Source organism: Puntigrus tetrazona, chromosome 19 (assembly GCF_018831695.1).
Source record: "Puntigrus tetrazona isolate hp1 chromosome 19, ASM1883169v1, whole genome shotgun sequence".
Lineage (NCBI taxonomy): Eukaryota > Metazoa > Chordata > Actinopteri > Cypriniformes > Cyprinidae > Puntigrus > Puntigrus tetrazona.
Genome location: NC_056717.1, coordinates 12,278,295 through 12,294,852, shown reverse-complemented (window position 1 = coordinate 12,294,852; position 16,558 = coordinate 12,278,295). Strand labels below are relative to the sequence as shown.

Here is a 16,558-nt window from a genome sequence, read left to right as displayed (position 1 = left end):
AGCTTTAAAATAAATCCTTACAACATTAAAAACTCCTTAGACACTTGAGGATGAATAGATATTAATGTTTAAAAATATTCGTACGGACCCCGAACCTCTCAAAGCATTTATATTCTACATACATATAAAATGACGCTCTGCATGTTTGTACTACTATAGTCGCCATTAGGAGCAGACTACCTTTTATTTTTGTAACAATAGACGAGATGCCAGCGACATTTGAAACTCCAACTGTTATTTTATCCAGAATGTTGGCAAAAAGGTCCGAATTCATAACTATGATGCACCCGGCAGCACAAGAACAAATACTGCTTTAGTTACAGTTTTCAAGGTCAAAATAAATGAGGAGAAACACTGTGAAAAAATAATAGACTGCATTTCCAGATATTTATATCCAGACAGGATTTCTCTAAAGACCTGAGATTGGAAAAACAGAAGGTGCTTGCTTTGTTTTTTTGAGGTTATGCGAGAAACACACGGACATGTTCGATGCAGATGAGAATTTGATCACAGAGTATATCTTTGAAACATCTCCTTAAAGAAAACGTTGCCAAATATGCACACATATACCATCATTAAAAATAAATGAATAGATAATACGAACTGTTGTACAAACACGCACCTTAAACCTCGAGTGTTTGACTGAGCTATAACCTTGAGAGCTGTGAGCTGATGATTAGAGATCTCCATTTGAACAATGTTTTATTTATTTTCTGACTGCTTGTCCTGCTCTTAATTTTTTCCTTTTATCCAGTCATCTCACAAAGACGTGCAACCATGTGTGTCTAATACACGAAAAAAGAAGATCTTTAATCCTGCAGATCAACGGCAGAGCAACGACAGCGGGAGATTTCCACCTTAACATCCTTTGCTACGGGGATGGGGAAGGAACCCCCGGCAGTGGTAGGAGTCGGCTTATAATAAAACCAACAATGAGATATTTTTCCCAGATTCTGCTTTCAATCACAGCTTCGCTTTCTTCGGGAAAAGAAAGGTGAAATGCAACAGAGTGCACTTTCCTTCTGGCAAATCCTGTACCAAGTACTGTATGAATCATCTCCAATTTTGGCGAGAAAAGAAAAATGTAGAAAAAGTGGTACGGAGAGAGTCAAGAAACACTGGATAAAGCTGTTATGACTACGCCAATGATTTTATAGGAGAATATTTGTGATAACTGATTATCGTACACTTGCAATTCAAATTCGGCAATTTGACATGAATGCAGAAATGCCATGAAAAGCACTTCAAAATAAATGAAAGTACAAATGTCTCTGAAGCGCTTTAGGGTGCATGTGCAGCATCTACAGCTGTTCATGTCGCTCTCAAAAAGTATAAACAAGCAGTTCAATGGCATTTTAAATTCAAAGTGCTTCGCTTTCATCTTATTTTATTATTTTTTGTATGGCAAATACATTTCAGACTGCTGCACAATGACAAGTAAAAGTCAAGAATTTAGGACAGAAATGTGTGTGACACATACAGCACCAGAATAAAATAAATACTGCATAAAGGTTCAAATGAAATGAAAGTAACTAAAGTGGACTAAAATATACAGTGATATATTTAAGTGACGTTCAAACAATTAATTGCATTCTTTACACATTAATTATATTTAAATAGAAATAAATGCATACGTGTAAATACCTGTAAATTTTATATGTATACATTTTAAATTTTATACTTTAAATGTGTGCCTTTATATATACACACACACACAATACATTTACATAGCACACAAACATAATGTAAAAAAACCTTTTCTTTTGGATTCAATATATATCATAAAAATATAATAAAATAGTGCATAAAAATAAATTAAATTAATAAAATGTTGCAAAAATTAAAGTAGACTAAAATGGACTGCTGGACTATTTTAAATATGGATTATTTCAAATATGTTGACATTATTAATACAAACTAAATGTTTTGTTGTGTAACTTCTTGACAAGGTGTATGTGTATTAGGCTTACGTCGTGTGTCAGCGTCATAAACAAAACAAACAAAAAAAAAAATTGGCTAATCACAGTTATTTGAATGACAATTCAGCATCAGCCAAAATGTCAGGGTCGTGACAGCTCGAGCAGCGATGACTCACCTGTGTCTTGCCCAGCAGCTTATATGCCAGTTGAACTTTGGTGTAGTGAGAAACATCAAAGTGCTTGCAGGTTTTCGACAGTGCCACGTCGAGCTGTTCCTGCATAAACGAGCATGAAATCAGCAAGATCAGCAAAGGAAGTTTAAATGGCATAATTTTACAGCATATGGAAAGCAGAAACAGACAGAAAAAAAATATTTTAAAGCGTAAAAAGCCTCATTTTATGGTGCTGAAACGTACAATTACCACAAATGAATGAGGGCCATAATAATCAATGGTTTAAATCACTGATGATACTGAGCGCACAACTTCATTTTGAGCTCAAAGATAAGCATTTGCATTCTTAATGAGTTGAGACGTGCGCTGCTACAGAAATAGAAAAGTGGCGTGAATCATTGTAATTTTGGTAGCAGCGCTCTGCGTTGGCACAGGCGCCGTGCTATTCGCTAATGCGTGTGATGAGACAGCGAACGAGATAAAAAGACGGGGAGGAAGAGAAAAGAGTGAGAGGAAGATATTAAAAGAGAAACATGAAAGAATGGGGGGAAAAAAGAGCAAGTCAATGAGTAAAGGAGTTGTATGCGAGGCTGGACGCCATCCAATTACATTTCCAACACAGAAATCTCTGCATAATACAGCAGATAACACAAACAGCGCTGCTTGAGAAACTCTCTGTGTGTGTGGCTGTGCGTGTTTTGTGGCGGTATAAGCTTGAACGAAGCTACCAAGTCCTGAAAGACAGCAATTTATTTAATAAAACACAGTCCATCTGCCTCTGGGCCTGAGAGACCGAATGCTGGCAGACTGACACCCTGGGCGCCACTGTTAGACGTACAAACGCATGGTCAAGTGTTCCTTCCGATCGGTTTAATTCATATAATGTTGAGGCACTACATCAGGGCAACTGCTGTTGTTAAATCTGTCAAGGGTGCGTGAGTGTTTCTGAAGGGAATAGGGTGATCCGAGATTGAATGTCTGATTCAATGAAGAAGAAGGTCACCATCTTAGATTCCTATCCTTTGCCTAAGGACAACAACAAAAAAGTCACATACCTCGATTTGCTCCAGAGTGTCTTGCAACTTGGAATTCAACTCGCTGAGGGGACAAAAAAATAAAGAGAGGCGAGGATGAATAGGAATACAAAACAACAGAAATGTGGGTTCACTGTAAAGCACAAGTAACCATTGTATTCTCTTTGCAGGGTAACATAAACCACCAAAAACATTACAGCAACATGTTGGAGGCAAAAACAGCTGCTTTCTCTGAGAAAGAGGGCGTTTGAGAGAGAGAGAGAGAGAGAGAGAGAGAACAACACTAAACCTGCCATGCAGACTGTGACATTTCTGTGGAAAAAAAGGCATTTGACATTTGAAAAACAGAGTTGTATTCTTTTTTTTAACCAAGACTGGCTTCTTGCTTATCTTGTGCAGCTGGAACAAGACTGATGTGTGTTGTTAGTGTCGAGAGGAGTGTGCTAAACTAGATTTTCAGAATGAGGGAAGAAGAAAAAATAAAGTAAAAAAAAATCACTAGTCCGCTACAAAGCCCATGAATAATAAGGCTGATTTGGGGTCACGTCAATCAAGCACCAATCAGCAGCCTTTCTTAGGAAACTTAACAGTAAGCTAGCCACTATTTACAACATCCATTTACGACTGTCGCATTTTGGCCCTAATGGTAATCACACAGAATTTCCAAACTGGTTGAGATTCATAGTTATTCAATGTAAATAACCATGTAACGGCAATAGAATTAAAATCTGGACACACTTTCAAAAAGCACCAACTTTACAGAAATGGTGTTTAGGATTAACATTTTAGAGCAGAAATACTACACATTAGGTTTTCATTTAAATATTTAACATCCATTTAGTGGGTCAGATATAGACTAACGCACTCTATAAATTATTTATTTAATTGTGAACACCCTAACAATTACCATAAAAAATGAATAGAAAGTTATAAAATTTCTTGGTTAGAAAATATAAAGTTCTATATTTAAGTATTTTATATTTTCAGACTCCAGTAGTGCAAAAATGCAAAATTTTGTCATGCTGTTCAGAAGGCGCTGACTTGCAACCATATGTTTGTCAAATGAAAAAAAAATTTTAAATACCTTGTACCGCAGAAAACAACCTTAAGTATGATAGTAGATGTTGTTACACAAGTGCTGCTTTGATTTTTTTTTTTATGTAATAGCAGTGGGCCAGCAGCATCTCTAAATGTATCCCTTTAAAGCACTGCCAGTAAAAATACTAAAGCTGAAACAAAAATTAGAGTAAAAAAAAAAAAATCTGACCCATCTGATCCCATTAGTGTCTAAAAAAGCAAACCTTTGGGCCGCTATGAGGATCCAGCTGAGGCATGGAGCAACATGATACTAACAACAAACTTTGCCGGTGGCCACGCATAATCGTGATCTGACAATTAAGAACAACTGTATTTTATTTCACAAGCTAACTCGGCTTGACATGAGGGATTGCCTGGCCCCTCTGGGCCAGTGTTGTTGAAAGATTAGACGGAATGCATGAAACTTTAATTAAACTGCCTTTTCCTTTTCCTCATTCTTCCCTTTTTCCTTCTCTTTGAAGGCACTGGATGCAAAAAGAGGTGTTTTTATAAATGCTGTAATTTTGCACGATTCTTGACACTATGAGCAACTGCATACTTACACCACCACCGGTGGTGCGCAAAAACAGGAGGCATTTTAATATGCAACATTCTATTTGTGTTGTTTAAAAAAAAAAAAAAAAAAAAAAAAAAAAAAAAAAAAAAACAGCAAGAGAGGATGTGACCTTTTCATGAAAAAGCTGATTCCTTCAGACAAATGATTCTGAGTGCTGGCGTCCAAGATGAGTTCTTGCAAATGCAGATGGGAGGATGCAGAAGTCCTTTAGTCTGCCTCAATCCATCACAGTGGGCTCTGACTCAACGTAGGTTCCCTTTTTCCTTAAGGGCCCTCAGAGGAAACCCAGCATCACGTCGAGCTGATCAATTACTTACGACTCACAGCTCGTCACCACTGTGCCTCTCCGCTTCCTTCGGGAAGGCCACGCGAAATCACATTTTAATGAGCTTTCACGACAGGATCAGTTGCACAATAAAAACATTTCCATTCAAACAGTCTCTTATCATTATCATGCCATTAGGCAGGAACGCGCAGAGGAAAGACCAAGACTGTTTTTTTTTTTCTTCATTTGAGTTTTGGAACATAAATCCTTTGCTAATACCATGGGGCCAATGGTGTTAGATGTGATTAAATTAAAGGATGTAGCTGGATTTGAGGGTAGTGTTTTTAAAAGTTGAGTGTGCTAGGCTGTAAAACCACACCACTGGGCACTTTTTCGGCTTACGTCTCTCTCCAATTAACTCCGCTTCCTTGCACCTGAGCGAGCAGACAACCGAAGTATCCATTACTGGTAGAATAAGCGCTGATATATAGTCTGGAACTAGCTGCAAGAAAAGCAATTACTTGAAAAAGTCTCAAAGATGTCCTCAAAATCCAAAACAGCTTTATCTGTGAAAGTCTGCAAACTGAAGTAGTTTTTAAAGATGAAGCAACGTGTGAATCACAATTTCTTCATGTTGCAACAGCACATAGTTCATGTCAAGCATGCAACTGATGGACATCTGCTTTGACTTTAAAGCTGTCATTTCACAAGAAACCAAATTTCCCTTCATCTGTCGGGATAGGTGTTTCACGTAGGAACACATACTGTAACCATCAGAACTTGAAACTTCCCAAAAAAAAAAAAAAAAAAAAAACGACTGGTTCTGAACTTCTGTAACTGTCTAGCATTAGATAAATTCATGTAATATATATCTGTACATGTCAAAAGTCAACCGGATCATAAGAACCCAATTGACCCATGCTTTGCAAAAAGAGTTGCCGCTGAATAACAGGCTAATTCAAAACTATACTAAATGGCACAGCATTTAATTCTAGAACTATGATAAATTATAGAAAATAGTTCTGTTTTTTGGTGCTGCTTAATATTTCTGCAGAAGCACATTACATTTTACGTAACATTTTTCAGAACTCTTTCATAAAGTTGAAAGAACAGCATTTATTTGAAATGTGCTTTTTGTAATAAAAAACCTATTGTGACCTTCAATAACGTTAACTCAAAATCATTTCTTACAAAGTGACTAAACCCCAAACTTTTGAAGGTAGTGTGCTGTAAGTACAGCTCAAAAACAATTCAAAATATGAGACCTTTATATTTTCTATTCTCAGAATTTAGCGGATACATGTGGATTGTTTCCAAGACCCCAAAAAAACCTGTTTTAAATATTTGAAGGTCAGTTAGCAGGCAATTTGACGAGCACAACAGCAATCCAGCTTCTGACGGTCTCCCCACAGACAGTACGAGTCATTTTGCAACTGCTCGCACTCACAAATCAGTGGGTATTCTTCTTTACGGTATTTCTCATTCTCTGTAGGTCTGTTAAATTGTTTGCATTTAAAAAAGGCACAGAGAGACACAGATCTGAAATCTGAGTATAATAAAATGGTAGAATTTCAATCTCAAAGGCAAGAAACTACGTTTTTCTTTAGAAGTAAGGAAATAACCAAGTGACACTGCACTCCGTGATATTGACCGCAGGTATTCCTAGACTCCCTAAACTGAGACATGGAGTGCGTTCCTTCTGAAACTCTTTCCTTCTGCTTTCTCCCACAGTGACATCGATACCTGCCCGCACAAATGCCTCACAGCTTAGAATCTCAATGCATCCAATTATACATCTTATCACTTTTCCCTACAGGGACCGAAATGAGCAAACCACAGTGCTATCGCTATAAAAATCGTGAGATTCCATCAAACATGCTTTTATTAACAAGGGTTGTGGCTCTTGAATAGTACTCCAGTCTCCTGAAAGAGTGCGCTGAATTGTAAAGCAGGTGGATGGATTTGCAGTCAAAAGGAATGTTTTAGTGGTTCAACTGGCAGTGGCTCAATCCAGATGCGCACAGCTTTTGTAAAGTCAAAGGACAACAAAGTTCAGGAGGAGAGATGAAGATTTGGAGTTGTAGTTAATCCTGACCAAAGAGGCCTACAGCACCTAAAGACCGCTATCGTTTTCAAACATTTTTGGGCACTGAAATTCCATCATCATCTGAACCAATAATGCCAAGTGGATAATAAGACGCCAGTTTCATACTTTCAACAGCCTTCTAATTAGGGGTGTGTGATCTTTCCAAAATATCATATCGCAATCATTATAATGCGAAACCGCAATCCACAATCATGTTATTACCAATTTTGAGATGTACTATTGGGAATATCCAGACTGAAGCCTATGAACTCAGTATTGCATTAAGCAATTAGTTGTCAAAATTACTACATTTTAAAACACTGCTTCGCTGTGTAAATTAAATATACATACATTTGCATGACCAAAGAGTTTTGATATTTTGCCTACTTAGAAATGGACTCTTCTGTAGTTATATCATGTACTAAGCCCGACAGAAAATAAAGTTGATATGACTAGGAACAATACTCTCATTCCGGTGAACAAACAAGCTAAACAAGTTATGGCATCTACTATACTGGACCTGGCCAAACCAAACTAACCTTTTTAAGGCAATGGTCTCAAACTGACTCATCTCTTACATGATCTGCATCTAGGACTGCATTAGGGATGGGCGATAAAAAAATAAATCACTATAATTTCCGGTATTTATTGCAATAGCGATACCAATGATGATATTTGTTGTTATTTTTATTATTATAAATAATTTGGAGCTCATGCAGCGCTGTTTGAATAGGTGCCACTCATGCATGTATTAGAAAGCATAACATGCCAATCGTTTGAGGCCAGTTCACAAATTCAGTCACCAACCAACAACAGCTGCCCTTCCTCTTCCCATCAGAGACATGAGATGCAGCGCTAAACAGTCTCTCGCTGTCCTCCTTGTAATGATAGTAGCATCTTTCTGACACTTTTAAAAGCTTTTACACTGCCTACATTTTTGCTGCATTAGTGCACGCCTATATTTGATCACATCACGTCGTTGTTCGGCATAATTTATTTTGTCTGTTCACTTAACAAAAAGCTCATCCACAGCCTCACGTCTGCCTTCTGCAGTGTTTGTTTTCACTCCGCACGTCAACAGACTTATCGTTATGATCATGAGAAGAATTTTCACTGATATATCGCAAACAATAAAATATCGGCCATCGCTGTTCGGCCAACGCTGTTCAAATCTATCTGCATCGCAGCTCATGATGCTGGTGGAAATTCCAGCCCTTCATTCTCACACTTCTGTCCAAATTTCAAGAACTGTTTAACCTGACTCGTGAGTAATGCAGAGGCTGACGTCACGCTTCACGCAGACAGCCGTTTTCACCTACCTCACTGCTTGTTGGAGACTAATTGCCTGAAAAACACAAGGAAGGGAAGGTGGACAAACAACATGACAAAAAAAAAACATAACTGCTACATCCTGAAGAATACATGACTGCCAGAGTGTTAAAACCCCAGTACGCCAAGCCTAAAAAGCCTTTGATATTCACTGGGTATCAGAGTAACACACAAACATGTAACAGAGCATATTATGTATTATTACATAAACAAGTAAATGAGGAGCAAGTGGCCAATTGGCTCACATATATCAAAGCTCTGCATATAAAAAACAGCCTGGCTTCTCAAATGTTTCCTGCTGCAGGTCGTATTCATTTTGCTGCAAAAATGACAGTGCCTTATGGAGTGTGGTCTGTCTGTCTATCTATCTATCTATCTATCTATAAATCGATTTATCCAATCCCACCCCTAATATTTTTAAAAGGCCAAATTGTGAAATTCCACAAGGAAAATGGAACTGGGTTTTTTTTGGCTGCGCAGCTTTCTGGGTCCAACAACTGAAGCGCGAAAACATAGTCCAAAAATAACATCTGCCAAAGGCTAAATGGGAATAAACATTTTGGAAGTCTATGAAATGGAGCTTTCTTCTTTATTAGGAAAAGCTACAATGCAAGAGGAAAGTTGTCAAACATGAATTACATTTTCCCCCTCCATATAGCACTGTGGATAAAATAAAAAAATATATGTGGCTAATAATTAAAAAAAGATTGTTTCTACAGTTATATATGTAGTTATGGCATCTACCAATAGGAATATACTATCCAAAGTGACCTTAGTACCTCAGTAGCTGATCGAAAAATATGAAAAATTAATTTTCATTCCATTCTTCCTTCAAAACGAGAGCATTTAAACAGAAGGAAATCACATTGGGCAGGTTTTTATGCACTTGCAGGGATATCAATGTGTGCAGAGCAGGTTGACTGGAGGCTGATCAGATAGCAGAAACTTCCTGTGCCAGCTTAGAGCACAAAAAGAGAGGGAGAGGTGAAGACTAGTGAGCAATTGCTAGTAGCCTTTACATGAATGAAACTGACTGCATCCTTCCCGTCAGTTAGGCCACATCCTAATAAGATAAAGACCATCCATTAGTGCAGGTCGTGACATATTGATCACCGGCCAGCAAACAGGTGCATTTGTTCCTTACTCTCCTTGATGAAACTTTACAACTTAAGTACCATATCCTTCAACAGAGATTGCAGACTGTTTTACGGCAGACTGAGAACATCTTGAGCAATAAAAGCAATGTAATGTCATTAGGAGACATCATGACTACAAATTCATATTGCTATTTTTAGAACACACAATAATTTGTTCCCAAAGAACTGAGTGTTACAATTAGCTGAAAAGTACCTTTCTCTATGGACAGCTATTCAAATGTCAATTGCAAAAAATCATTACATTCAAAATCTCAGAGTTTTACTGTTATTTAAAATTTTTCATGGGACCTTAACCTCTTTAGATCTATATCTTCAGTTATATTAAGATGCCCATTAGAGAAACAAAAGAGGTGGCCATGGGCCCTGTCAAAGAAACATGTGACTCGTCAAAAAAGTGGCCATCAGAGGGAGGCAACCACAGCACGGGGACCTGCTTTATTAAATGATGTCTGAAACATCATTACACAGCAGGCCATGTGAAAAACAGTGGCCTTACCTTGGAAGAGGCTGTAAAATTAAATGTAACTCAGCAAATATATTGAACATGAACAGCATTTTTTCCCCAAGGCCAAATCTATAGGCTATGCAGTACAACAATAACAGAACATGGCATTACTGTATACATAGGTGCAATAAGTACCCACTTCACTGTTCTTACAGTATCATTTACAGTACGACTTTTTTTTTTTGTCAGAATTTGCACAACTTCTCATGGCAAGTTTACTGATTTTGGACATGTTAGATATTACAAAGATGATGAAACATGTTTTGAAAAAGCTTGTGAAAACAGGACTAAGCCTTAATAAAGCTGTTAATTAAGACTTCAATTAAGCAACACCTCAATGTGTTAGCAGAAAAGGAAGCTGTATGGGCATAGATTTTATACGTCCCTACTGGTTTAAATTAAGGGCTATGTTACAAACATAATCAGTTCTTTGAAAAGAGTGCTAAAGCGATTTTAAAAATGTTCAGAAATTCAAATACAATCCATCACATTCACATTTGCGCATGCCAATTATTTAGTGAACTTCAGAATCTGGACCTCTAACCAATCCAGACAGCGGTTTTCCACCCACCTTATACAGTTGTAGTGTTTGAAAGTACTGGCAGCCTTCTGGCATTCTAAACACAGCTGGATGGCGCCTGGATAGTCCTCCTCCTGTAAAATTAAACGCTTCATTTTACCTGAATATATGACTCAACTAGAACAACTGAGCTAACAGTTTAATGAATGATGTTAGATTTCTATCATTACCTTCACAATGACGGAACAAATTCATATTACATTTACATTTAGAAGACATTAAGAGACCAAACACCACAATTAGTGAGTGCGAGAAGAAATCTCAGTCCAAAGCATCTTCGTCCAGCTAATACATGTTCAGTTCTCTTTTGGTTACCTTTTAAATATGGGGTGTATTTGTGTAGATTTCTGTGCCAACGTACCTCCAGCATTTCACTCAGTCGAACATCGGTTCTTTGCTGTAAAAGAAGCAAAAAGAAGGACAGAGTGTCTGTGAAACTAGGTAGAAAGAAATTAACATGCACAGAGAACTGAAACTCTCTGTTTAGTCATTAACAATGTTGATGAAGTGATTACCAGAGTCTTTATGGTCCTCAAAGACTTCAACAATCCTGTCAACAGCTGCCGTCGTCTCTGATTGGCTAACAGCCCCAGACTGGCTTCAGTGAAGCCTTCTTTAGCAGAACGAAGCTGCCTGAAAGCAGAATTACAGCATTTGTGCCTATTCTACAGCTTATCAAAACTAAAAATGAATTTCCTTATGTTTATCTAAACCTGTTTGACTTTTTATTATTTCAACAAAAACAAAAACTAAATGACTGTTTTTCAAGTTCTTTTTCGAAGAATTACGATGTGCAGGACAAACAATATTAGTATATTTAAAGCAAGCCACACAACTTATTCCTCCAAAGTCATATGATAGGTTTTTTGGGGGGAAAATAAATAAATAAAACCTTAATCTAATCTATATAATATATAGCATTCTTCATAGGCAACTGTGGTAGCAGCAAACTCTTTTTTTTTTTTTTTTTTTTTATAACTTTTGAGCAGAACCAATTTAGTATATTATACATATTGTTGATTATATTATATGCAATGTTTCAGTATATTATATTACAGCATAAAATTTAGAAAATTAGTTCCACAACTTTAAACACATTTAAGGGAAAATATCACTTAGTCCTGTTGTGGGACGCTTCCTCAATTTAATTTTGTGCTTATAATTCTCTCAATTTACACTCACTTTGACCGTGCATTAATACATGATTAAAAATGAATAAATGATTTGTATAATTTGTCCTGATAAAACTCCCTAAAATGAATAACTATGTAAAAAATAAACAAAGCTAACGTGTGACCTCAGAATCCTTGAAATTGTTCAAGCCTTTTTTTATGGACTTTTGTACTCTTTTTCAAACAAGAACGCTTCTTTCCACATTCAAGACAAATTCTGAAAGTCTTTTTGTCCTCCCGAGGAGAAGTTTTGGAACAACACATGGGTAAAAATGGTAACACAGCTTTCATTTATTAGCTGTACTATTCCTTTAACCCAGTTTTCAAAATTTGACAGTGATAAAAGCTCTCTGACCTCCGTGCATTAGTGCAGATGACAGCAGCCAGCTGCAAGTTGGTCTGCAGAGACGTCACTCTTTCGAGCTCCTACAACACAACAATGATTTTCAAGTTTTATGACAGAGTTTATCCAAAACATTAGGCAAGCGCTACTCTGGTGTCCTTTGAAGTAGACATGACAAGTGAGACAATGGTTATGACCTTCCTTCCATATAGCAGGATATTACCTCTCACAGACAACTGCGATTCTAACCTCTATGCTTAATGGGTTCAGATCAGAGATGTTCTCTTCTATTAGGCCATTTTTAGGCCCGTTGTGAACGATAAAGCGAGAGAGATGATAATAGTGAGAAGATTTTTAGTATAGGAATGACAAAAGTAGCATAATGAGAAAGAATGTGTCCACGAGCTAATAGACAGCTGAAGTTCAGGGCTTTTTGCAAGGTTTTTCTCATGTAAGGCCCCCCTTCACAGCATTCTCGGTTTTGAAGAGCACAGCTGTCACAGCCTGAGGTGAGCTCACACTGAGTGACCCAGTCTTTCAATGCACATTTGGTCTGGCCAACACAGAGACAGCCTTCAGCACCAAAACATCATCCCAGTGTCACGTTAAAGATCATTATTTGGCCAAAGAATACGAGGTGGAAGAAATTGATTCTACGGAGAGAGGCAGAACAAACAGAGGCTCCTTATGCGAAGCGTCACAAGGAGAACCGTTCATTCTTCAGAAGGCTATCTGTAGCAAATACCCGGAAGAATCCTGGAAGGCTTCTGGGAGATGAACAGATCGTATTGAGCTTTAAGATGAGTGCCTGGAGAACCTCCTGCAGACTCTAAAGCACCGCCTAATAGATGACAGCACAAACAGGAATAAAACAAAAAGTGCAGTGTTTGATTTGTTCTGCCGTTCAGTCTACTGACAAACACATGGGGCGTCTTTGCTGAGGAAACACAGGCTGGCCATTTAGCCAGGCATCTGCAGACTAAATCCGTTCGATTTCTTCAGCGCAATCTCTGTGTCTGTGAGACGGAGAGTTTTTGAAGTGTCCTTGGATTTGCCCTCGCCAGAGCAGGAAGCTGAACCCAGCCATAGCCCCGCTGAGTCACAGGGTCCTTAAGGGATCCAGTGGGCTTCGGGGCTCAAGCGAGAGTGACTCACAATCTCCACATACACACTGCAGCCAAAAACATGGCTGTCACTCAAGTTTTGAAACCAAAAATCCAATTCTGTACATAAAAATGTGTTTAGTCAAAACCCATTCCAGAATCGAATTCACTCACAAATAAAATTAAACAACTAAGATCAGTAGCATGTTTAACCCCATGAAAGATGATTTCTACTTGCCATGTTGATGTGGATCAATACTTCCAAAGCTTGCACAGTCCTATGCCGCCTACTGGATAATCATTTAGCTACATGAGGAAGTTTGGATTTATAATGCTTGATAATTGTGTTATTTTACTTATGCATATAGGACTGGGGGATAAATCAATCAAAAATCACCAGATCATCTCACAGAAAGATTTATTTTAAACACCCAACTGACATTAGGAAGTAGGTTTATAGTAAATCATTATTAAACATGGTATTTCCACAAGCTTTCATTAGGAGCAGTATTTACTAAACAAACAATTTCATAATATCGATGTATATATGGATTATATTGCGATTATATTGTTTTTGAGTAGCAGTGAACTATGGCTCTGTGTAAATGCTGCTCCCAGCGAAAGCAGGTGATGGAAATTAATGGCTGATTGCATGGCTTTATTGACAAGATGCCCTTGACTATCGCATGCGACTTTTTGCCCAGCTCTATATTCATGTACTTACATATGCAATCACTTGTTTTTGCTGCTTCTTTCAGAAGATGTGTAACTAGCGCTTCCTACCATTCACCAGTAATAACATAGAAAGCACGGAATTTGCGTCTGTATCAGGAAAGAGTTAATCAGTATTTTGTTTTTCCAGGATTAGACATGCAATTTCAACTCAATCTTTTTTTCCCCATTTACTGTTCAACAAAATAGTTTTTCAGGAATCCACTCATTTCCTGATAATGAAAAATTTCTCCATGCTGGTTTCACAACGGCTTTAACGTGACCATGTTTTCAGCAAGGGTAGCACCATGTTTTTGACAAGAATAAGAACAAGGCTGGGAGAAGTCCAGTGTTCACTGGGTTGTACTGTTCTTTAACAACATGTCGATTGTTCACCTGACTAAACATCTTCCCAAACAACCTTTCAATAAACTAGCCCACTCCCACAATGGATAGACAATCCTTAACTTTGCATTTGTTGGACATCATCTCAATGGAAGTCTCAACTCCTCGTATACATGGAGCTAATGTGAAAACTGTAAATCTATGGCATTCAGTTTTGATATTTTCATCTTTTCTAAAAATCTTTGCACGATATATATTTTATTATTATTATTATCAATTTTTTTTTGCAGTCTAACAGGTGGGATGGGTTGGGTTCTAAAGTTTTTGCTTTTTGTTTTCGATTTCTGTTATAATAAAAGAAATTTCAATGAAACAAAAAATGTTCACGAATAAAAATTAAACATACAAACAAAAAAAAAAACAGTAAAAAATGCTATAGTAAAAACCTGTTAAATGGTTAACTGTAAATTCCTGTAAAATGTAAAATTCCCTGCATTTTTGATAATTTTTCTTTAAAGTCACTATGTTTCTTCCTAGTTGTTCTTATCAGTTGTGTTTATTAATGCTGTGTATTACATCTAATGCTGTTAAATGAATGTTTATTGCATATTTTTCAGTTTAATGAGTCTAACCGTGATGGTGTTTAGTGTTTGTGTGAATGACATATAGAAGGTGCTCAGTAGGTTTAAATTTAAAAGCTGCTTATAATGGGCTTTGGTTCATCACATGACTTTTTCACCACCACCTGCTTTTGGTGGTTGTGTATTTTAAAGGTACGAAACAGATTTCAGTACTTTAATAGGTTGATATTTTAACATTGTATCAGTTAATGAAATTACTGTATTCAAGTGTAAGTTTTACTTAAAACCGTAAAAAAACTAAATGTTGGTAACATTTTTTCGACAGAATTCTGGCATCCACAGCTGCCAGAAATTTGATTTTTTTTTTTTTTTTACAGTGTATGATAATTGTGACTTCATATTTTTAATAGCTGTTCTAAAAAAGATCGTTCCACACCACAGCTATAATAGAAATTTAAAAGGATTCTTGATGTGAATCGGCCTCAATTTTATCCTTTACAGCCTAATTTTCATTCACAGACCAAACTCTCTAGATGTTTTTTATTACAAGAATCCATATCCTATGTGACCACCTTCTAAGAAATGCATCTAATCAGGGTCTAATGTACAGTACCTTAACCAAAATAGGCATTGTTAGCTAACCCAAATTATTGCCTCAGTATGAAATTATTGAAATAGAATTTCAGCCAGGACAATGCCTCAGAAGGTGACATATGCTACCCATGTAGGCTGTACACAGCAAAGTATTGGAAAAGAGCCCAAGTGATGTGATATACCACTTATTGACTATTTCTGTGACAGGCACAAGAAAATGTATCACGGATATCTAAAAGCATGGGCGGCACATAATAGAGCTCAAAAGCATGGCTGAAATCCCATCTTATTTCTGAAAAGCCTGGGACAAATGCAGGCTGCTGAGGTGTAAAATGTCTTCTGGCAAAGCTGCAGCAGACTTTAAAGCTCTTCAAATAGAGGAACACAAATAACCATATTTCTCTCTACATCCATTTGACGAACTCTTCTTAAGAGTTAACATCCGCTGTTTAAGACAGCAAGGGTTTAAAAATAGCGCTTTCTATTCATATGTGCTTTGGTGACCCATTGACTACATACATGAGACTGGGTTTTCCTGAAGCGTTCTCTTGTTAAGGTTACAGTCTGGTCTAAAATTAGAACTTTAATACATCAACTTCAGCTATAAATAGATAAAAGGAATTATTTCAGTGATGTGGATGTATTTTACTCAACGTGCATTCCCAATATTGTATAAAAGCACCTGAGAAGGCAAGAAATATGGTATTTGTCCTACACAATGACTAATGCAAAAAGAAGATCTAATGCTCTTTCTGTTGGCTTACAATGACTCAAGGGCCATTTGCTGTGACATTACTGTAGCAGTAATCTCTAAATGTTTTCTGTTCTGCTGTCCATTACGAAGACTGAGATTAAGGTCAGAAGATGAATATCTTCATTGCATTTTGGATGAAGAAGTGTGATGTGAAGCATGTAGTTTCTAAGCCACTAGCATCACCAAGTGGAACTGTATACAGTATAAATGTACATATAACCCATTGTAGTGAGTGATTAAATTAAGGGTTTGT

General features: G+C 37.2%; 1 protein-coding gene across 2 annotated transcripts in view; it reads right to left on the bottom strand.

The window, feature by feature from the left end:
• Positions 1–16,558, bottom strand: part of vps50 (VPS50 EARP/GARPII complex subunit) — a 102,097-nt gene that overhangs the window by 72,197 nt on the left and 13,342 nt on the right. For both annotated transcript variants that reach the window (XM_043217854.1, XM_043217855.1), the window contains exons 6-11: positions 12,230–12,300; positions 11,218–11,335; positions 11,064–11,099; positions 10,694–10,776; positions 3,148–3,190; positions 2,096–2,194 (exon numbers count right to left, since the gene is read on the bottom strand). In XM_043217854.1, coding sequence (XP_043073789.1) covers positions 2,096–2,194; positions 3,148–3,190; positions 10,694–10,776; positions 11,064–11,099; positions 11,218–11,335; positions 12,230–12,300 — 450 coding nt within the window. The remainder of the gene's footprint in view (positions 1–2,095; positions 2,195–3,147; positions 3,191–10,693; positions 10,777–11,063; positions 11,100–11,217; positions 11,336–12,229; positions 12,301–16,558) is intronic.